This window comes from Typopeltis vanoorti, chromosome 6 (genome assembly GCF_054136105.1).
Source record: "Typopeltis vanoorti isolate ZY-2024b chromosome 6, IOZ_Tvanoo_1.0, whole genome shotgun sequence".
NCBI lineage: Eukaryota > Metazoa > Arthropoda > Arachnida > Uropygi > Thelyphonidae > Typopeltis > Typopeltis vanoorti.
Genome location: NC_143554.1, coordinates 69,583,757 through 69,608,825, shown reverse-complemented (window position 1 = coordinate 69,608,825; position 25,069 = coordinate 69,583,757). Strand labels below are relative to the sequence as shown.

The window sequence follows — 25,069 nt, the reverse complement described above, 5'->3', positions numbered from 1 at the left end:
CTTCATCATTTCAGAATGTTTTATATCTTAGTTTTGTTTCCATATTTAAAGTTTCTGATGGATTTTGACACTTTCAGTACTGAAATATACTTGTTATTATATCCCTTCTAAATGTTTGATATCATAGTTCTGCAGTTGGTTATTTAATTTAATGATTTAATAAATTAATCTACTTGGTCTGGTTGGCCAAGTAGTTAGCATGTCTGCTCTCCAGCCAAAAGGCTGTGGATTCGAATCCCCACCATGGCCAAGGATGTTTGTGATTGTCTGTGAAAATACTAGTGGTGTTGGTGGTAGATGGCATTGGTGTAGATGATGATGATGGTAGTTGCGATTTGTTGTAGTTGGTGGATTGAGTGAGAGACAAAGAGTTGTAGAGTAGTTGCCCTCCCTCGATGAGTCTTTGGAATCCTTAATAAAAATATTTTCAAGTAATTACTCCAGACAAATAAAATATCCTGATCTCCGGTTTTTATATCATCTTAGATGATTCTGTTTGAGTTTTTCATATCCTACATTTTTTCTTTATTCTCTGAGAATACAGATACATAAAAAATATTTTTATATATCTGTTGGCCGAGTGGTTAGTGTATACCTGCTCTCCAACCAACAGACTGCAGGTTCAAATCCTGTTATGGGCATAGATGGTTGTGATTGTTTTTATGTGGGAAACGAATTTGATCACTTGGCAAAAGACCACCACCACCACCACCTTTTGATATGCTTTTTTCTTTTCCTTTACTGCCTCATTAACTTCCTGTGTCTACTATGGAGTTCTGATTTTTCTATTCTTGCAGATAACCTCACCTGGCTGAATTAATCAGTGTTTTCTTCAGGGCATGCCACTGAATCTCCAAGGTTTGGTTCCTGTTCACAAACTCTTTCATTTTTTCTTGAATAATGTTTGTGTATTTCAGTCTACAGTTCACATCTGAGAGCTGCTCAACTTTTATTCACTTTAAAACTTTCTTACATGTTCTTCTTTTCAATATGAAATTTGATTTTATCCTGTTCAAGACTAAATGGTAATCACTTCCAATTTCAAATCCTCTGTACACTCTAGTGTCCTGCACTAATGAGAAAACATCACTATCAACAATAGCATAATCAATGACACTTTTCTTTTTGTATGCGAAGGTTTCTGTGGTTTATCAGTTCATAAGAAAGATTCCAGTAATTGGGCCACATGTTTATTACGATAAATAACAATAAAAAACAAAAAACAACCCGACAAGTTTTGTAAGTTGTATGACTTACATCTTCAGGGGGTCAAAGGTAAATAAAAGTTAAAACACACAAAATGAGAAATTACTCAAAATAGTTCATTCGATGCAGTTGTCTAACTGTTTTAAATTGAATATCCGAATGTAGATTTAGTGCAATGCTAAGTTTGAACAATGCTGGATGCTGTCACGTTGTGTTGTTCACATTCACATTGTCCGTTCATATACCCAAGTCAGACTTCGGACACTGTGAACGTGAATAACACAACGTGACAGCATCCAGCATTGTTCGAACTTAGCATTGCACTGAATCCACATTCGAATATTCAATTTAATGAAAAGTTAGACAACTGCTTAGAATGAACTAGTTTGAGTAATTTCTCATTTCGTGTGTTTTAACTTTTAGTTACCTTTGACCCCCTGAAGATGTAAGTCATACGACTTACGAAACTTGTCGGGTTGTTTTTTATTGTTATTTATCGTAACAAAAATGTGGTCCAATTACCTTATTCTTTCTTATGAGACTTTTCTTATTCCTTGTATCTTCTCTCCATGTGAATGATATGTAATTGATATAAATTGGGGAAAAAATACTTAGCCCACCCATTGTACAAAATGTACTATAGGTTTGCAAATAACCTTTGGTGGATGGGAGACATATAAAAGAAAAGGGGGAAAAAGTGTCAGACAGGTATAAGAGCCATTACATTGGGGGGGGGGGGTATAAGAATTACCAGAAAGATCACATTACAAAAGTCAACCCAGTATGTTCAAATATATGATCACATAACATCATTATGGTACATGATTCCTCTAACAGCTAAACAAGCTTAACAGCAGTGGATTATGCTTATTATAAGTGTGTCTGTAAGTTTCTGTAACAACAAATCCCATTATTCCACCAAGCAGACTTGAGCTGTCACTCAGAATACTCCACTGTTTGAACTCTATAGGCAGTGGTATTGTCATGCATGAAAAGAAAATCTGGGCTAATCACGCCTATACAAAGATACACATAAAGTTGCTTTGGAATAACTGCATTGAGGGGCTGAAAATTTGTTCTAGGCACTTCTGTGCAGTTGTGGTATCCCTATCAAAAACATGAAGAGGAAGTGCAGGTGTTGATCATTATTTCATCCTACACAGGAATAATTCATCCACCATAAGTGTCTTACTCTGATATTGGAGTGATGGTACTGCATTCCTCGTTCTCTGCAGATCAAAAGACATCTAGAACCTGTTTGTGGGCTGAAATGAGACTCACCAGAGAACAGACTGTACCCTGTTTGTCTGGGCTCCGAGTCACATTTTAACAGTAACAGTTTTGATGTGCTCTGTAGTGGTTTGCAGTTAATGCAGTACAAACCACTGGCATCCTCATGTGGAGTCCACTTGAATTTAGCCTTCTTAACAAAGTCTGTTTGAAAATGTTTTCTTCTGTAGCCACAGCAACTTCAAGAGACAGTTGGTCACAGTACATTGTAGGGTTCCATTTTGCTGTTAGAGCCAGATAGCTGTCTATTCTAGTTGACATGGCTGTCAGGCAACCTTGACCAGCTCTTCTTGTAATGATTCTGATCTATTGAAACTGCATTCATAATGCTGAGATGACTCTTCATGACACATTAAACCAGTGTGCAAACTTTGTCTGTTACTGCCTGGCTTCAAGTGGTCACATGGCCATACATCCATCCCAAAGAACGAAAAAATTATCTGCTATCCTGAATGTACTGGAAATAAGGTTAACCGACTCAACAAGTCACCAAAAACAGGAATGTAGTAATCTGGTCACAATCTTTTTTTTTTTTAAGGCATGAGTAATTTGCATTGTGTCTGAATCCTCTTGATTGACAGAAGATCTATTTCTCTGTTGGATACTCTGAATTTGAATGCCAGAATGCTTATTTTATCAAATATTTACCTTTGGAGATGCTTACAAATATTCATGAAAAACATTTTGTGTTCTGTTAATTGTTGTGATCAGTATACTAATGTAATTCATGGACAATATGAACTTGCTGTGCATGCAAATTACATAAAGATGAAATATTTGATATAAAACACTTATCCTTTGTAACAGGTATAACATCTTGTCATCAGAGTGAGAACACAGAAATCTTGCATGATTTCATGAAGCAAGGATGAGGTGAAACAAAATAGCAACATATGTTAAAGAGTGCTGGCTTCTACCATGTTCATACTGGCCAGTCAAATGATCCTATTAGAAACTTATAGGAAACCATAAACATGGTCATTAACATAGTTATAAACAAACTTAATCACTGAGCAACAAAGTGCAAAGCTCATTATAGAGATGTAAAGATAGTTTTGAAAAGAAAATTTTACCTAAATAGCAATAAAATAACAATTATATAGTGTACATATACAATTAATAGGACTATTGCCATAAAGTGAATATGAAAGTTTATGTAAAAAATAACAATACTTTGGGGGGGGGGGGGAGCTGCTCGACAAATTATGCAAAAATCCTACTTGCCATGCAAAAAATGTACTAGCATCCCCCCCTCCCCCAAGTTTCTTTAATATGTCCCATTAAGTCATTTGGAGCTCCACGTGATTAGTGCCAATGCACAGGATGTTTCAAAAGTGTGCATACAACTTTTGCAAGAGAATAACTCAGAAGACGTACAAAAGTGTGAATGAGTGAAACATGATGTAGTGAAACACATCAATTTTTGGTCATGTAACTTTAGTACCAAATGATAACACTAGGTGGCATGATATGTCACTATTTGAAAATCTACTTTCAATGGTGCAGAGTGAGCACTGTGTGTGTTTTGGTTTGAGAAAACAAAGTCTACAACATAGGTTTAGAAGAATTTCTGCATGCAATATAGCAAAGATCCTCCTTGTAGGCAGAAGATCTACACATAGCACAAGAATTTTGTGGAAACAGGCTGTTCTGTGTGTCATCCAAGGTCAACGGGAAATCCATGTGCTGCTGCTGATGTTGTTGTGGAAAAAGTTCAGGAAAGTTTCCAGAAACCAAACTGGCATCTCGTCAAATTGGAATTCCACATGTGACTTTTACAATATTGTCTACATTTAAAGCCCTCCAAATTTACTCTTGTACAACATTTGAAGATATGCCAGGATTTCTGTATGGAAATGATCAGTAGGATAGAACAAAATGAGGACTCTTTGAACATGATTGTTTTCAGTAATGAGTGCAGTTTTCACGTAAGTGGGCAAGTAAACACAACTACAGAATTTGGGGAAGCGAAAATCCACACACCATTGTAAAACATGCTTGGGGCACCCCAAAGGCTAACGTTTTTTTGTACCATAAGCAAGAAGAAAGTGTATGAACCCTCCTTTTTTTCACAGTCTACCGTTACTGGTGGTGTATATCCGGACATGCTACAATGGTACCTAATACTCCAATTAGATGATGATGACCTCGATGGATGCTTGCATTTCCAGTGAGACAGGGCACCTCCTCATTACCTGACAGACATGAGATCGTACCTTGACACTCGCTTTCCAAGCAGATAGATTGGTACAGGTGTGCCTGTAGCATGGCCATTGCATTTGCCAGAACTTACACCATTTGATTTTTTTCTTGTGGGGGCTTTGCAAACATTTCCTTTCATGAGAGCCATTCAAAAGGGAAAAGCCAATAAATAATAATCATAATCACATTTTTGTGATATATATATATATATACCCTCAGGGGTTGTACATGATAACTACAGTTGTACTACCTGAAAAAGTTACACGATTACTAACTTCCAATCAACAAATTTCCTCCAAATTAATCTGTTATCTGTCAAGACTCCAATATTATCAGATTGTTGATAATTAGTTGATTTAAATATAGAGAGGATATTCATAGATATTATCTTAATGTTAATCCTACCATAGAGATGATCTCTGTTTCTAACAATTATTTTTTTTATTTCCGAGTGTACCTATATATGCACAATGGTTCACTTCAATTGGTGCAATGATCTTAACTCTTTCTTTCAGAATCCAAATAATCACTGACTCAAGACCAAAATACAAAATAAATAAATTTAATATAACAAAAACAATATATATACACATCAAACAAATATTACATAACTACTTTTAAAAATAAACCTACACTTGAGACTAGACTAAACACTTTGTTTGCACAATGATAAAATGTTCATAGCCAGTTACTCTCTCTGTGAAGGCTCTTCTCCAAAGACATATGACTTTATTCTTCATTTTTACAGGATCCTTTCTCATCACTTATGTAGCACACATTAATTCTTCTGAACTTAATTCTGTCTCTTTTCTTCAGTAGAAATAATAGTCAGATCCGGCGTCCTTAATATAGATGAAACTTCCTAATCGGAGTTTTCTCGAACATTCCTTTAGAACATAAATAGCAAATTCTTCTTTTATTCACTAAATGCTTATTGACAGTCTTAACTCTTCCAATTAAAAAAAAAACTTACAGTTCTACGATTCCCTTTTCGGAATCTACTATAAATCTTCCAATTAGTTTCCTCCAATATTCCTTTTAAAACGATCTATGGCAATATTTCCCTTTTATTTATCAATACTTATTCCACATTAAAACTTAATAGATCCACGATTCCTTTTTCAGAATGTACTATTAATTTTCCTCCGACTACCACATAAAAAAAAACTCAAGTTCCTCTGAATCTAAATATCTGCCGGCATGTGTTCTAAATTCCTTCCAAATGCTCTCTTGTTTGCACTCGTTACTAAGATACCGAACGCTTTCCTTGTCAGCTGTCAATCACACATCAAACTTCTCGGCGAGCATGCGCACTCCTTGAAAAAAGCGAGAAACTAAATACTGTATAATGGCTGACACGGTTGTTTCCGTTAGCCACAAGAGAATGTCTTTATAAAACACAACTTTTGATAATTTTAAAAATTACAATGAAATTCTTGTAAGTAATACAAATATCAAATCCAGTAAGTACATAAATTTTTAACTGCTTTACATATCATTTTTGACAAAACAATTTCAATAATGGGCACATCGCAGGTGCCGACAATGTGTGTTATGAAACTAAAACTAATAACCATTCTAACATAAACAATACGCTTTAATGTAAAAATATTCAGAATTTTAAATTATGATTATTTTTACAAGATCTTATATTTCCTATCTTCTAAGGCACTTTTTACTGTATCAATCCATCTACATCTTTGTTTTCTCTGGGTCGTTTTCCTGCAAACCTGGCACTTGTTTTGCTAATCTTTCACTCTCCCATTCTGTTTAAGTGATCATACCACCTGAGATTAGCTTTACTAACACATTCCTGAATGCTAACACTGTCAGGTTCTTTGCTAATATCGTCATTTTTAATATGATATTGCTATTGATGTCATCTGTTAACTCCCTTAAACTTTCTCAGAACCTTTGTATCTGTGGTCTCCAATCTTTGGTCAAGTGTTTTATTTCTAACCCAGTTCTCAGATTCATATGTTAAAATTGGTGTGAAACAGAATAATAACAGTCATATTTGAATAGGTGATCGCGTGCTACTGTTGGCATGAGTAGAATGTGTGTGACAGCTAATTTTAGAGCGCCAGTATTGGATTACTGCGCTATATGAATCAGGCAATTTGTAGCTTAGATTGTTGTGAGGATCCAGAACTATTTCTTTTGATTCTATAATACGTCTTTTAAATTCATCCTTACATGTATATAAATTGGTTTGTGGTCCCAATCAACTTGGTATGGTCGTTCTTCGAGGTTAGAGTTCGCGGAGAAGAGCACATGACTGGAAAGGGCGCTCGCTCGTGTTCTACTGTATTAAGATTTTGGAAAGCTTTGTCACGTCTATGTTCCTCAAGACAAAGTGAAACAGATTTATCTGTCTGGCCAAAATAATACCTTGTGTGTGTGTGTGTGTGTGTGTGTGTGTGTGTGTGTATACACACACATACACATACAGGGGGTCCTGGAGTTACGTCGGAGATCCGTTCCTACGGACCGACGTAAGGCGATTTTCGATGCAAGTCGGAATTACCATAGCCTAAGTTACTTACCTAACCTAAAACACCCTAAAGTCATACCTATATATTAAGAAACAGAACTAGGCCATAGGAAAATGAATGGGAGAACATAATTACTGTATTAAGTTAAGGGGATAATAAATCCCTCGTTATTTTAAAGCCGGATACAAAATTCGGAGATCGAAATCTAAGAGTTTCATGCCGAAGAACTATTGGCGAGTCCAAGCGTACGTCATTTCATCACTTGGGTAGTACAACACTATGGCAACTCATGTCAAAGGTGGAGCAAGCTCGGTCACTATCCTTAATATTTTCTCATAATGTAAAATGCAGCTCCTAGGAGATGTATTACTGTTTTACATTATGACGAGAGGTCACCAAGTTAAGGGGATTTATTATCCCCTTAACTTAATTTACGCCACCAGAAAAATACCTCTTAGCCCTTTATCGTAGTAATAATAATATATGGGTACACCGGTCTGGCAATTCGTTAGTAGGGGTTTATGTAAGTTCGGTTCACTTAAACCTTGGTACTCCAGGTCTACCGACTCGCTGATGAAACCTCAATAAAGGTCGAAACCGGTCTGGGTGGTGACCTCTCCTCATAATGTAAACAGTAATACATCTCCTAGGAGCTGCGTTTTACATTATGAGAAAATATTAAGGATAGTGACGGAGCTTGCTCCACCTTTGACACAAGTTACCATAGTGTTGTATGACCCAAGCGATGACTTATGCTTGGACTCGCCAATAGTTCTTCAGCATGAAACTCTTAAATTTCAATCTCCGAGTTTCGTATCCGGCTTTAAAATAACGAAGTATTTATTATCCCCTTAACTTAATTTACGCCGCCGGAAAAATAGCCTCTTGGCTCTTTATCGTAATAATTACTGTATGGTACAGAAAAATGACAAAAATGAAACTGTAATAAAAAACAAACATAAAAATGAGAACAATCCCCAAAATGACAAATGAAACTGTACATTCTGTATAGGTGATTAAAAAAAAAAAAATGAAAACAATTCTTTACCTTTTATCCTGTGGTTGGCTTGCACACTGGAAGGGACGTTGTAAGGAGGGAGAGACTGACTTAATGGGAGGAGGAGGAGGCTGGAGAGTCAGGACAGGCTGCAGAAGGTGCAACTGAAGAAGATGGAGAGGTTGGAAGAGGAACTGAAGAGACAGTTGAGGTATCAGCACCTGCTGCAGGCCTCTCTACCTTCATGAAAAAACGTTCCAGGCTAGTCTGGAATGATACCATCCTCTTCTCCTCGTATATCTTCCTATAACACTGCAGGCAATCCATAACCCCCTCGGAAGACCTTTGTGTACCTAGCAGTGTTGGGATCCTCAGCCTCAAACTTGGCCAGCCCATCCTCAATGAGGGCAAAAACCTTCTGCCAAGCCCTTGGTGGTGAATCTCCTGGGTTCAGGGATTGGAACTGTTTCCTCTTCCTCAATCAGCTGCTTCTCTAACTGAATGAGGTCTTCTGCTGACAACTCCTTCCCATGAGATGCCAGAAGCTCTGTGACATCTTCGGCCTCCACTTCCAAATTCATCTGCTTCCCCAGGGCAACAACCTTCTCTGTGACAGCCTCAACTGTCTTCTCATAGCCATGGAAATCATTCACAAACTGGGGACACATTTTTTTTCACACATCATTCAAATTTGTCTGCTTCATTTCATCCCAATCATGCTCAGTGTTTTGTATGGCATTATAAATACTATACGATTTCCAAAAGTCTTTGAGGGTTAAGTTCCTGTCTTTTTCTGTTGCCCTGAAAGCCATAGCAAATGTCCTGCAGAGGTAGTAGGCCTTAAAGGAAGCAATAACACCCTGGTCCATAGGCTGCAAAAGGGCTGTGGTGTTTGGTGGAAGGTAAACCACCTTAACATTAGGGTGAAAGTCATCCAAGGGGGCAGGGTGACCAGGGGCATTGTCTAGCACTAACAATGCCTTAAAGGGCAGACCCTTGGCTGTACAGTACCTCTGAACTTCTGGCACAAAATGGTTGGTAAACCAGTCCTCGAAGATTTGAAGTATCACCCATGCCTTCTTATTGGACCTCCAGATGAGAGGCAGTTGACCCTTCCAAATGCCCTTTAGTGCCCTTGGATTATCAGCCTGATAGACCAACAAGGGCTTCAGTTTTAAGTTGCCAGCAGCATTAGCCCCAAGAAGCAAAGTCAGTCTCTCCTTACCAGCTTTATGGCCTGGTGCTGCCTTCTCCTCATTGGCGATATAGATACGATTAGGCATACGTTTCCAAAATAGGCCTCTCATCCACATTAAACACTTGTTGAGCACTGTAGCCCCTGCTCCCTTATTATCTCAGCCAACCCAGGAATCTCACCAGCTGCTTTATCATCACCACTAGCAGCTTCACCTTGCACCTTAAGGTTATGTAAATTGCCCCGAGCCTTAACACGTTCGCTGCCACGCTCCTCGTACATAGTTTGTTCCTGCGCGCCAAGCACTTTCGTGTCTTCAAGGTCACTAAGAGTAATCTCGTAGCCGGCTTATTAGACAGAATTTTGTTTCATACTCCAACTACGAGTAATCTCGTATCACCCCCACCCATATATTACATGCGCTGACGAATGTGTTTATTGCTTCTAGTCTCTAAAAACCTTCAGTTTCGGCATGACAAGTAAAAGAAAACTTACTGATAAAGAATTAGAAGTTTATGCTAATATGAGTGATGATGAATTTAATGAATTCATCATCGCAAATGGAAGGATGAGGGAAGTTCTTTCCATTTCAGATATGCACAAATTTTAAATGGTTGAAGCAAAAAATCGGAATGGTAAAATTCAATTAAACCCAAATATTGTTAGGGACTATAATTTGGGTATGTCAGGCATCGATCTTTCTGATCAAATGCTTTCTTACTATTCCCCCCTTACGAAAAACAATTAGATGGCCAAAGAAATTGGCAGTGCGCATAAATTTTATAATATAATTACTGGAAAACGCAATGACTGCGTTAAAATTTAGAGATCAATTTATCTCAGTTTTTGTTGGAATGGATGAGCTTACATTATCAGCAGGATTCGGAATCTTCATTATTTGGAATTTTTACCACCTGCAGAAAAAAATATTCGCCGACAAAGCCATGCCGAGTATGTACACGAAACAAACAACGACGCGAAACACGTTATTATTGTCCTTTTTTCCAGGGAAAACCACCATTGTGTGTGGAAAATTGTTTTAAAGTGTATCATTTGTGATTTGAATAAATTGGTTTTTATTTTATTGATTTTTATCAGTTTTAAATTAATTTACAAATTACGTGTTATACTACGGATTAGCTCACGCTTGGCATAGGAGGTTGGTAATCGACTTACGAGTATATTCGTAGTTGGCTTCTGAGGCACATACATAATATACTACATTTTAGTTGAAATTATTTCCCTTCTATCAAGCCCCCAGACGTGCTCTCCACTTTATTCAGAATCCAAGGGTCCAAATTAAGGTAATTATACTAAGGGTTAACTAGTGTTTGGCATAGGAGGTCGGTAAATCAACATACGAGTATACTCGTAGTTGGCTTGTGAAGCTCATATACGAACTACGAGTTTACTCGTAGTTGGCAGCGAACGTGTTAAACCGCATAAACCAACCTTTACTAGCATTAAACTCTTCACCTGCACTCGTTTCCCCCTTTTCACTTTTCAATGCCTCAAACAATCTTTTCACCTTTTCTTGAATTAACATGAGGCTAATTGGGTTACGGTGTTGATGCTGGTCTTCCAGCGAAAGAACAAGAAGCCTTTCCATCTCAATCATGAGCCTACTACGTTTTTTTCGTAATCACAGTCGATTTCATGGGCGCCAATCCTTTCACGTGTTCAAGGATATGAACTTTATCCTTGATAATAGTCCCGACTGTGGTACGACTTAAGTTCAACACGTGGCCGATGTTTGTTGCCGTTTCTTCCTTTTTTGCCCTTTTAATAATGTATAATTTCACTTCTAATGTAATGGCTTTTCTTTTCTTCGACACACTGCCATCGGAAGAGTCTGCGTTACGTTTGGGAGCCATATTGAAGGGTAAAAAACACAAACACAAAAGTGTGAGAGCGGATGTAAGCAAAGCACGCAGTACCCAAAGAGAAGAGTGTTTGCTGGGACCCAAGCAACGCCACCACTCCCAAACAAATGGCGCATAACGACATATTCTTCTGCTGCTCTCACAAACAAGTTCGCCCACGACGTTTGAATTTTACGTCGCGCTGCTTCAAGTCGAAATTTATTTTTTAAATTATTTATGGGATTATTGCCGTAAAGTCGAAACGACGTAGGTCGAGGACCCCCCCCCCCCGTGTATATATATATATATATATATATATATATATATATATAATAACAGTGGAGATAATGTACACCCTTGTCACATACCTGATTTAACATCAAACCATCTTTCTATACCTTCAATTCTAACTACTGGCTTACAGCTTAAATAGAGACTGCTTGATATGTTCCATTTACACCATCTAACTGTAGTGTTTTGAACAGCTTTCCACTTTGCACCTTGTCATTTGCCTTTTCCAAATCTATAAAACTTAAATACAAATTCTTGTTATATTCCCAAGATTTCGCAACAGTTAGTCTTTGACTGAAAATCTGATCCTGAAAACCTCTATTTGGCCTGAATGCAGCTTGTTCTTTACCAAACTTCCCTTCCACAATTTTTTTTTTAGCTGTTTCTCAAGTATACTTGCATAAATCTTACCGAGAACACTCAGTAGGGAAATACCTCTATAATTCTTGGATTAGGTTTTATTTTCCTTTTTTATAGGTAGTTACTATGAAAGCTGTACTCCAATCATCTGGAATTTGACACTCTGATAACACTCTGATCAGTCCTGAATCATGCAACACAGCCACTGTAACACTTCTGTATTTGAGCATAAATGTTCAAATACGAAGCAGAATGTCTGGTAAAATTTCCTCTGTTGGGAGTTTTCTACCACCATGCTGATACTGCTTGTTTCATTTATCAGCATTTCAAAGTAATTTCTCCAGACATCTGGAATATTTTTATCTTCAGTTTTCATGTCACCTTTATCATCTGTAATTCCTATTATAGTACTCTTTACTCCATTTTTAAGCTTTTCAATAGCTTCCAGAATATTTTTCCAGCTTCCATTTGTTCAAGGTGTCTTCCCATGACTTTTGTTTAGCTAGTTTTACACAGAATGATCATGAGGTGATTACTTGGGTTGTGGTCAGTCATATGAGGACTTCTGTGAGAAAAGGATATGTGTGGAACTATAAGACTGATGATTATGAGAAGCTCAGGAGACAGCTTGCAACTATATAATGGAATGAAGAATTGGAAAAAAAGGACAGCCCTGTTTGGGACTTCTTCAAGAACTGTCTCAATCCATCTGTTCGTTGCACATCATTCAGATACCCTAGTCATTCAGTTGTTCGGTGATGTGCCACTCCAGTCCTCACCAAGTGGTCCGGTTGTATGCTTTTCTGAAGGCTTCAACTCTCTGAAGATCAGTAACTCCAGACACACCATCCATCCATTCATCTGACCATCTCATTGACAGTCTACTCCTTCTTTTGCCTAGAACTTTGCCTTCTATTACTGTTTTAAGAATTAATAATTGATCCCAAGTTCTGCTGAGTTCCTCACTTCTTTCTCTATTAAGGTATACTTGTTTCTCAAGAGCTTCCCTGCCTGTATTTGATAACCATAAACTTTGTCTTATTAGGACTGAGATGGAATTCTCTCTTCTTACTGATCTTATTAACTTTATCAATGATTTTTCCTAGTTCTTCCTTGCTATTACAAAGAAGTACTGTATTATCAGCATACCTCAGATTACTGATCAATCGATCACTTATCCTAATTCATGTCTTAAACTCATCCAATGCTGCTACCCTGATATCCTCAGCATAGATACTAAACAGGTGAGGAGAAAGTAGACACCCTTGACTAACTCCATTTCCAACTTGAAACCAATCAGCTAATTCAACACCTGTTCTGTGTTGGTTTAACTGATTAACAGTGAGCAAGGAGTCATGGTCACTGTACAAATTAGCTATCTACCTGATCATATGTTTAGAAAAACCAATTCTTTTTATTGTTCTAATTTCACTGGTGATATACAGTTGTTTGCACATAATGCAAAGTTGATGAGAACTGTGAGTACAGTGGATTTTGTAGCCTTTCAAGGGTATTTGAATAGGCAAATGAATGGGGCTATTTTTATTTTCTTTCTTTCTTTTTTTTTTTTCTCCCATGCTATCGTTACACTTTTCTAGACTAAATAGACTGCTACAGGTGAGATAATTTTGCATTCAAGCTAGTATCATGCAGATTAGATATAACCCTTTCTCTTATCCACCGGGAAGTAAGGACTATGGAATAACAATCATTCAGATATTTCAAATGCAGTGAAGAAATAGGTTCTTTCCTAGATTTGTTTGTGGACTTGCTAGCTAGACCCAATTTTAGTTCGGAGTTTACTCCAATCAGGTAAATACTTGCTCTGGACTGATTCTACATTATTTGTTACCATAATGAAAGATCTTACCTCCCATCTTAATGGTACTGTTAAGTAAATAATCTGTATATTTTTATATTGTAAAATGCATTTTCTTTATGCCAGTTTGGTCTGTATAGAGAGAGAGAGAGGACTTTGGTCTGTATAGAGACAGGGACTAGAGAGGGACAAGAGTCCCTCTCTTGTCCCTGTCTCTAGCCTCTGAACAAAACAAACAGGAGGGGGGGAAAAACTTTTCTTTCTCATTGTTTTATAACCACAACACACACACACCCCTCCAGATCTACTCTTCATGTGTATCTATCTAAAAGTTATTCTATTTGTTTTCACAAATTTTCCTTTCTCTTTGGTCATGATGTGATTAAACATTCTTTCCATGTGTGGTCTGCTGCTTTTTCAGACCATATGTAACAAATTGTTGCTATAGCAGATGTGAAGACCAAATAAACTAAACTATTTTTCACTTTTGTTTTAGTCACTTGTTATAATTCAATAAATATAAAAGGCATACATTTTTTGCACTAAAGAAGAGCATTAAACTACCACTAACTGTTTTTACCTTAGCAAAGTAACCAAATGAATCAAATTTGCAGAATTTACAAAATATTGATAGAATTGCTATAAAACACTCATTTCTAACACACTCAGATATAATTACTATACAGGCATCTCCATGGAGTCGGTTAGTAGGACTCACTAACCATTATTCACACAATACCTATTGTACCTCTCCTTGAGCTCATTCACTGTGAGAACAAGTATCTCTGGCAATCCATTCCAATCATTCACTGCTCTCCAAGCAAAAAATCTACTCCAGTTTGGAGCTGAAGTCACCACACAATTCTAGTGGACATACAGCTTAATGTAACCATGAACTAAGATCTATTTGCTTCCCCATAGCTCTTTCATACATCACTCTTCGATACTTCAGAAGAGAAGAAGCTACCATCAAAGAAATAAATAAAATCAAAAATAACATCGACCTTTCTATACATAAAGATATCTTTCCACACTTCCAGCTTGCTGCCTTACCTCCAGATCTCCCATCTTGCTTGTGGAAATACCAGATGATGGTTCCCCAGGACTGATGGAAAAGACTCTAGAATGAAATACAAACAAGCGCTGATTACAGATCCAACTATCAAACCTTGGATTCAATCTACCTTGACACTTCTGGAGCCAGTTAAACAGATTTAGGACTGGACAAGGCCACTCATGACTGCCCCACACATTCTTTTCCTGGAACTTGCATTTACTCCCAGATAGTTCCACCGATTGGTTAACACTAAACTATCAATCCGTATATAGTTTTGCTCATTTATTTTTTGTATTTTTACCCATATACTAGATAGATAAATAATTATGCACAATTTTCAGGGATAACTTCTAGCTCTCTCTCTCTCTCTCTCTCCCCCCCCCCTCTCCCTTCCCTCACGTGTATCAAAAAATTACTTTTCTGTCAATCTTATAGAATCTCTTTAGTAACTTATAAGTTTCTGCCATGTTTCTCCTCTTCTGCCTGTGAACCAAACTTTGTATCCAACACACCTTCAGTCCATCCTCATATGGAACATTCCATAGGTATCCTCTTCATCACCTCCTCATCCCCAAGAAACCCAGGTGATCAAATTTATGCATGGTAGTCAAAATGCAACTATCATAGTCTTATAATTATTACACTGAAAGGAGGGAAAAAAAAAACACATTAAATTCATATTTGAAAAAGAGATGAAAGTAATTTTTTTTTTTACTTTTACTGTGGAAGACAAATCCTCTTTAAGAGGGGTCTCTCTCCTTACCTTCAAAAAAGCACACCCAGGTATATCCAAGTCTCTAATATGATAATTGTTTAATTAATAAAACTTCATTTTGAGCCTACTGTTTGGAACATAGGGATAGCTCTGTCACCATAAAAGCATTGCTGTTTTCCATTTCTCTAATATTAGGAGCTAATTGAATATTTAAGAATAACCTAAATATGAATGTTTTTTTTTTAAGATTAACATTTTTCTAAAGTATCCCTAATATAGCAAACTGCTAAAGTTTGGGAGTGATATATCCTATTAGCCTGTAGGTTAGTTGTAGGAAAAGATGGTTATATAGTGTTTGTTCACATAAAAACCTACTTAATATGTTGTATAGTAATTTTCATAGTATGGTGTCAATGAAACAAATGCTTTGACTCTGTGTGTTAATGCTTTTATTAAACCATATGCCATATACTGGGAAGAAGAGTGGTCTGAGTAGATGTGTGCATTAGATTCCTATAGATATAATATGAGAGTGAGCCATTCAAGTTACTAGAGAAAAACAGAAATCAATCATCGTATTCCTGTTCCAAAGTTGTTCTAGGAGCAAATGTTCACATGCATCAAAAATACATTTAATATATTTGAGTTATGTGATCAAGTAGCGAAATCATTTGCCTAACAATTAATGGTGCAGAGTTGAGTGCTTCTTATAAATAGTTTAAGAAGCACTCAACTCTGCACCATTAAATGCACTATACCATGCTTTTGATTTCGAGGTTTCTTTTTTTTTTTTATGTTAACTGACCACATACTCAACACTCTTAATACAGTAACATGGCAGTAAAAATTAGAGACTGTTTGGAGAATCAGCTTACGTTATTCAAAAACACTGCCAGAAATAGACTGCTGTTCGTAACTGCATCCACAGGATGCAATCATGAGTCATCACCAAATCCTTGACTTGTACCTTCAAGGATTTACATAATACTGTGATAGTACTACATGAACAGTTTATATTATTACTAACTTTCTGTCAACATTTTCTCTCCTCATTCTTCTGTTATTACCTGTCAGGACTCCAGTATTGTCAGATCTTATATTTTGGTCTTCTATGACTTCTTATTGCATCAGTCCACCTACATCTTGATCTTCCTCTGGGTCTCTTTCCTATCATTGTGGCATCAAACACAGACATTGCTATCTTTTCCTCTTTTATTCTGTGTAAATTATCATATTACCTGAGATTAGCACTGCTCACATATCCGTAACTGCTAACAGTGTCAACATTCCTTCCTAATATCTTCATTTTTAGCATGATTCTGCCATTGTTGGTATTTTTTGACTCTCCTGATTTTTTTCAGAAATATCTGTGGTTTTTCAGTCTTTGTGTTTTATATTTCTAAGTGAACCTCTGATTCTATAAGATAAAATTAGTTTGAACACAGTCCTGTATATGACTAGTTTAGTATTTTAACCAATTTCTCTCATATTCTATACAAATTTATTCAGTTCACTCCTGACTATACCAGCTTTGCTTATCCTGTTGCTGTTTTCAGATTTAATTTGCTTCATCAAAAGTTGTGCCTAAATATCTGACATTGTTCCTTCTTCAATAGGTTCCCCCATTCAGGATGCAATTCATGTTTTCAGTGTTCTACCTATTTTCATATTTTGTCTTTTTACCTGTCGATTTCTATATTAAATTTGTTGTAGCAATTATTCAGTCTAGTTAAGGAATACTGAAAACTTGTGGTGGATTTATTTAAGAGTATAACATGATCTGCATAAAGTAATGAGCTGAGAGTTCCATCTCCAATTTTTATATGAGGCCTAATGTCTTTCACAATGTGATGAAGATAGTGCTCATTTTTTTATCTCACATCTGATTTTATATCAAACCGCATTCCTGCACTTCCTTCATTTCTAATGGCCAACTTATATCTTATCTAGAGACTCTACATTGCTCAATGTAGTGTCCTGTTTTCATCATATAATTGTTTTGAAACAGCTTTTCTTTTGGCATAATTCCCATAATTTCACTGATCTTCTTTAGTGGGAACCCAGCTTGTTCTTCTAAACATTTCTCTTCTACAATTTTTCATAGCATGTTCTCAAGTGCTTGCAGAAATCTTATATGGAACACTCAGTAGGGATAATTTTATGAAATTTTCACATTCAGTTTTATATCCCTTAGATCAGGGGGTCTCAACCTTTTCCAGTGGCGTACCACTATATTTAATTCAAGATATTAGATGTACCAGTAAGGCAGTGGCTCACGTACCACCAGTGGTACGCGTATACTATTGGTTGAGAATCCCTGCCTTAGATGGATGAGTCATCCAGCATTCTACCTTCTCTCCACCCTTTTAAATTATGTGAAGTACTATAAAACTTTCATACCTCAAAATTTTGAGCATTTCTGGTTGAATATCATTTAGTCTAACTGCATTTTCACATATCAGGTTTTTGGTGGGTTTTTGACTACCTCAAGTATTGAATAGGTACTTATAATTGTATTCCCCTTGAATATTTTCTTCAACTTTTCTGTCACTGCTTGTTTCATTTAAAAATCTTACGAAGTAATTAATCTAGACATGTAGAATAGCTTTATCTTCAATAACTTTCAGAACATGTTGCCACCTTCCTTGACATTTACCTTAGCTACCCCATAGTACTGCAGTGATTACAATAGGTTTATGACCTTTCGTGGATGATATTCCTTAAGAAAAAAGAGAGTAGCATAAAAGACATGCCTTTTTATTGTTGAAATACGTCTTAATATGTTGTTGGCAGAGTTCTTAAGAATAGTTGCCAGCTTTAATGAAGGTCTGCAGTCTAAAATTTAATAATTGTGAGGTGAGATTATGTTCAAGAGCAGCTTAGTCCAGTCCATCATAGATTGAGTATTATATAACTGTTTTTCACTGTCTTGATGCATGCTTTCTATTTCTGCAAACAACAGTAAGCCATTTCTTATTGATCATCACTTGACTAAGATGGAGAATTTTTGAGATATTACTGCAACATGAATTCCTGTAACATGTTGTTACTTTTATCTGCACTTATTGATATTGATATAATCTGCTGTATTTTGCAAATAGCAGAATACAACAGGTTATATCAGTATGAGTGGAAATTAATTAACTGCTTTTAGTTATCCATGATAGTATAATTTGATGATAGTAAAAACAAACAATATTGGGAAAGAATTAGAGAACATTTGCAGAGCTGTGTGTTTTTCTGGTGGAAATAATTTGATCTGGGATTCTCAGAATAATCTCAGATCAAATTGGAGGAGGAAGGGTTTGAAGAAGAAATATGATTTACAAATATCCAAATAAAGTTTCAGAAAGTGTTCTATAATCATCAACAAAATTTGAATAATTCAGATCCTACAAGTGATATTTATTCAGTAAGCCATGTAAATATCATTGACATCATAAAATCAAAAATATCTGTAGGAAAATCCCTACAAAATTCAGAATTTGCAATAGCATAAATGAGAAGAATAGAAGTTATTGTGTTTTCAATTTTATAATTCATGTTTGTCAACTTTTCATTCTGCTAAGAAAATATCTGTTTATTTATTCTTAAACCCATCTTCATTTTTTTCCCTTAAATTTTCTGTTTTTATTAATAAAAATATTTTTATGCTCCTTCATTTTAAGTCCTTTTTGCTATAATTTTCTCTTTTATTAAATAGTCTACAATGGAAAAGAAAGCAGCGCGGCAGAAATGTATGCAGAACCGACTTCGGCTAGGTCAGTTTATCAATCAGAGGCAAGGGGCTTCCTTTGTAGAAAATTGGGTTGATGGCTATGCATTTACTGAGCTTATAAAGTAAGTTGTGACTTATAAATATTTTATCTCATGATTAAATGAAATATCGAATACCATTTCATGCGTGAGAAATGCCAATATAAATTGTCATTATAAATGCAGATAGTTATGCAAATATAAATGCTAATAGTTATATCAGTATAAATATAGATCAGTTGATACTAACCTATAATCATATGGATTACTGTCAGTTGAGTACTATTTATATTTACATTACAATCACTTAGGAGTCAAAGTTAAATAATTGGTAATAAACCTTCATGTATTTCCAATTATGCAATATGGAGAACAACTTGCTTCTTCTGACCCACTGAATCTTCTTTTTCTTCTTTTATTTACTGTGATAGATGCTGATGCTCCTTAATAATTAGATATCATTTGGAGGTTAATCAGAATAGATTGAACCTGTAGTTGGAGAGTCAAACAATGATTCAGCATTCTGTAGGATGTGGCATATATATATATATATATATATCTTGCATATATCTATATATGCCCAAATACCTACCATCAACTTTGATAATATTGAGCTCTCCATATGAGGTATTCCTTTTTGGACTGACTTGCTCCTCTAGCCTCTTCTGTTTCCAAAGAATTAAACATCCTTTTTCCGCTCAACATATTACTTCTCATCTATTCAACTCCTGATACTGTATAAATCTGCCTACCTAGAATAGTGTTCTCAAATGGAGTGGTGTACCTGAACCTCTACAACAATTATCGATACTATCCAGAAGGAAAAAGGCAGTTAATTTAATTGGCAACCCACCCACACGCACACAGGTTTGCTTTCTCATAGGTGTTCTCTTTCTGACTTGCTCTTCTATGAGTATTTCTGTGGCATTATTCTGTTGGACTTTTTGCTATCATTCCTCTACTTGGCAAGCCTTTGTAAACACATGAACAATTGCTGGTCAACATCCATTCATTAATCCTTTGGAATAATCTTCCCTGCACAATTTTTAAATAAACTTTCCAACCTATAGGTGTCCAACATTGCATGTTAACTGTTTATTGTTTGTTCATTGGAGCAGATCTTCAAAGCCCTGTTTTTTAGAGTATTAATGACACTTAGTTTTTGTGTTGAGTGGTAGTAGGAGTTTGTGTATATATTGGCCAGTATGTGTCGGTTTCCGGTAAACAGTGAAGGAAAGACGTGTGACAAGTGTATCTAGAAATGGAAGTGTGTGCTCCGTTTTTCAATCTCAGTTGTGAACTGTATGCATTTGTGTTGTTTGTTAGGTGGCTCAGGAAGGTGTCTAGTGTCTGGCTGTCCTGACCCCCAATCTGAACAATAATGGTCTAAAAATCCCAACCATATGGAAGGCACATATTCTACCCATGGAGCCTTTCTTCCTAAGAGTTAACTATAAACAGGACTGTAGATAATACAGAATCCTAAATCTAATATAACAATTATAATGTTAAAAATAGGACATCATTGTTACTGTAAGAAAACTATCTATAAGAAAGAATGTTTCTCTTGTGTTATCTTAAATAGAATTTAGCTTTGGTGTAGTTTCTAAATAATAATAAATTAATTTGTAATTTTATCTGTTTTTTTTTTCTTCCACTAGAGGTCATGCCAGTAGAATAACCAGTGATCAAATCATTGTTTCTTTAGCTTACTGTGTGAAATGTAACTCAGCTTTTCCTTGTATATATACTCCAGATGATGACCTTAATATGAAGGTCGAAACATCAGGGAAATTAAAATAGTTATTTATAACACAGTTGTAAAGTCCATAATTTATAAAATGAATTCCGTCTTTATATTCTCTAAAACCTTCTTATTGGTCATTCTCAGTCCACGGGATTCTCCTCCACACCCATAACTCAAAGGAATCAATTTGCTTCTGTCTTTCTTCTTAATAATCCAGCTTTCACATCCATACATCGCTACTAGAAATACCATTGCTTTGACAGTTCTAACTTTTGTGGCCTTACTCACACCTCTATCTTTCATAATTTTTGTCAGGTTTAGCATCGCCCCCCCCCCCCCCCCCCACGACTGTCCTTCTTTTAATTTCATCTTCACATTTACATCATTTCTGATTTTGGACTCCAGTAAATTGTAACTTTCGATGATTTCTATTTTATCCCCCTCTTAGAAATTCATTTAAATTGCCAGAAGCTATCACTTTTGTTTTACTGTTGTTTAAATTAAGCCCGGCTTTGTTACTTTCTGTCTAAATCAATAGAATCAACCACTCCAGATCTTCCTTAGTTTCTGCTATGAGGGTTGTATCATCTGCATATCTTAAATTATTTATTTTCTTCCAACAGTCTTAATTCCAAGTGGATCTTTGTGTAAATCAGCCATTCTCATAACATATTCACTAAAGATATTAAAAAGTAGTGCAACAGTATACAATTCTGCCTCACCTGCTTTTTCTACTCAAACACTGTCTGTTTCTCCAAAGGCTTTTTACTGAAGAGACTGTCTTGATAAGAAAGCTGTCGTACAGCTCTCTTATCAAGAGAATTAGATGCTCAGGCATTACCATTGATCTCATTATAATCCACAGTCTGTTGTGATCTATGCAATCAAATGCTTTCTTATAAGCAATAAAACAGATGAATACTTCCTTTTGGTTTGCGCGGTTAGCCTAGTGGTCATGTGCTTCGCAACCATATGCCTGGGGAAGGAGTGTCCTAGGTTCGATTCCCGTCGGTGACATGAGGAGCTTAAGGATCTTCCTCAGCCATAGCCAAGGTTAGCCGGTCTTGGGTGTGGACAGCGGGGTTTTTTCCCCCCAGTTTATCCTGGGGTTTTTCCTTCCTCAAAGCAGGCAAACCGGTCCTGTGAACACACTCTTCGACAGACATGGGATACCACCGGGAATAAGGAGCAACGAACCTATTCTGCAGGATTATTGGTTATGGAAGCTTACACGGTAAAATGTGTAGGCCTATGCGAAAGCATAACATACGAGATGATGACTTCCTTTTGAAATTCTCTTCTTCTGTTCATAATCCATCTCATTTTTGCTATTAGGTCTTTAGTTTCTCTACCTCTCCTAAAGCCTGCCTGTTGTGAACATTTCTCTGTTCACATAAGGCTCCAACTTTTGTTGGATCACTTTCGGCATAACTTTACTTATATGTGAAATTAAAGCAATGATTTATAATTCTTACAATTTCTGGCTGAATTTTTTGGAATTGGGTTGAATACTGATGTTTTCCAATCTCTATGCCAGTATATTTTCTTCCAAACCTGTTGACAAATTTCAGTCACTTCTTCATCCCCAGCTGCTCTCAATAATTCCACTGACACTCCATCAGCTTTTCCTTTTGGCAGCTGTTCCATTGCTGAAATCACTTCACTTTTCATTATCATGGATTCCTCAACAAATTCTTTCCTTTCAAATTTTCCTTCAGTATTATTATCTTTCTTGTCTGCATTATCTGCATATCTGCATATTATCTGCATACTCTTTCCATCTTTTTTTCACTGTTTCTTCTTCAATCAGACATTTTCCCAAATTACTTTTTACAACTCCTAATCTAGGGATAAACTTCCCTGTAACATCATTTATTTTTCTAAACATATCTCTTGTTCTACTATAATATTGTCAAATGATTTATTTTTGTGAATTGGTCGTTTGTTTGATGGTGGATTTTCTCTCTCTTTTTTTTGGAATATGTTAAATGTACACCATCATCATCATCATCATCATCAAATTCCTGCCATGTACCCTCAAGGGGTGTACAGGATATGACAGTACTACATGAAAAAATTACATCATTACTAACTTCCTATCTACAATTTTCCTCCAAATCAGTCTGTTACTTGTCAAGACTCCAACATTATCAGATCTTATATTTCTATCGTCTAAGGCACTTTGTACCGTATCAATCCACCTATATCTTGGTCTTCCTCTGGGTCGTTTTCCTGCCAACCTGGCAGAGAACACTTGTTTTGCCAATCTTTCCTCTCCCATTCTATTTAAGTGACCATACCACCTGAGATTAGCTCTGCTAACACATTCCTGGATGCTGACAATGTCAAGTTCTTTCCTAATATCCTCATTTTTAATATGATATTGCCATTGATGCCATCTGTTCACGCCTCTAATCTTTCTCAGGACTCTCATATCTGCGGTCTCTAGTCTTTGGTCAAGTGTTTTACTTCTGACCCAGCTCTCAGATCCATAAGTTAAAACTGGTTTGAACACTGTCTTGTCTACAGCTAATTTAGTGTTCCGACTAATTTCTTTTTTATTCCATATGAATTTATTCAATTGACTTTCCACCATACCAGCTTTGCTGATTCTGTTGTCTATTTCTATATTTAATTTACCATCTTCAGTAAAAATCGTGCCTAAGTAGCTGAAATGTTTTACTTGTTCCACAGGTTCTCCATTCACAACACAGTTGACATTTTCAATGATTCTGCCTATTTTCATTGTCTTTGTCTTTTTATTGCTGACCTTCATACCATATCTATTACAACAGCTATTCAATTTAGTCAGAGAATCTTGCAGACTTGTAGCGGATTTATTTAGAAGTATAACATCATCTGCATAAAGCAAAGAGCTGACATTAACATCTCCAATTTTGATATCATGTTTAATACCACATTCCTTCATAATGTGATTCATATAGATAATGAATAACAGAGGGGATAATGTACATCCTTGTCTCACACCAGATTTAACATTAAACCATCTTCCTGTACTTCCTTCAATTCTAACTGCTGACTTACAACTCAAATAAAGACTAAGTATTGCTTGATATAATGCCCCATTGACACCATATAACTGCAGCGTATTGAATAGCTTCTCTCTTGGCACCTTGTCATATGCCTTTTCCAAATCAACAAAACTTAAATACAGATCTATGTTATATTCCCATGCTTTCTCCACTATTTGTCGTAAAGTGAAGATCTGATCCTGACAGCCTCTATTTGGCCTGAATCCAGCTTGTTCTTCACCAGGCTTTTCTTCCACAATTCTTCTCATCTGTTTCTCAAGTATACTTGCATAGATCTTGCCAGGAACACTCATTGGGAAATACCTCTGTAATTCTCACATTCAGTTTTATTTCCCTTTTTATACTATGAGAGCTCTACTCCAATCATCAGGAATTCGTCCCTCTGTCCAGGCTTTCTGAACTATGCAGTGCAGGCACTGTAAGACTTATACCACCATGCTTCAGCATTTCTGGTCGAATATCATCTACTCCTGCTGCCTTTCCACATTTCAAGCCTTTGATGGCTTTTTCTACTTCAAGTATGGATATGTAATCCTGACTGCATGCCTGGTCAGTGTTTTTTATCACTGTGCTGTCATCACTGCTTGTTTCATTTAGCAGTTTTTCAAAGTAATTACTCCATACTTCAAGGATATCTTTTTCTCCTGTTTTCATGTCACCTTTATCATCTCTAATTCCTTTTACAGCACTCTTTCCTCCATTCCTAAGCTTCTTCAACAACCTTCAGAATATTTTGCCACCTTCTTGATATTTATTTTCTATATTCTTGCCAAAGTCCTCCCATGACTTTTGTTTAGCTAGTTTTACACAGTGTTTCGCTTTCTTACATTTGTCTCTGTATTCTGTAAGAGTAAAGCTGACTTATTTACCAGGAACTTTTGATATGCTTTCTTCTTTTCCTTCACTGCCTCTTTAACTTCCTGTGTCCACCAGGGAGTTCTGATTTTTTTATCCTTGCACACAACCTCACCACATGCCTCTCTGGCAGAATCAATCAATGTTTTCTTCAGAGTTTGCCACTGAA

General features: G+C 36.3%; 1 protein-coding gene across 7 annotated transcripts in view; it reads left to right on the top strand.

Moving 5' to 3' along the window:
- Positions 1–25,069, top strand: part of Tlk (Tousled-like kinase) — a 641,803-nt gene that overhangs the window by 430,087 nt on the left and 186,647 nt on the right. For all 7 annotated transcript variants that reach the window (XM_090394231.1, XM_090394230.1, XM_090394235.1 and 4 more), the window contains one exon: positions 19,193–19,329. In XM_090394231.1, the coding sequence (XP_090250357.1) occupies positions 19,193–19,329 (137 nt within the window). The remainder of the gene's footprint in view (positions 1–19,192; positions 19,330–25,069) is intronic.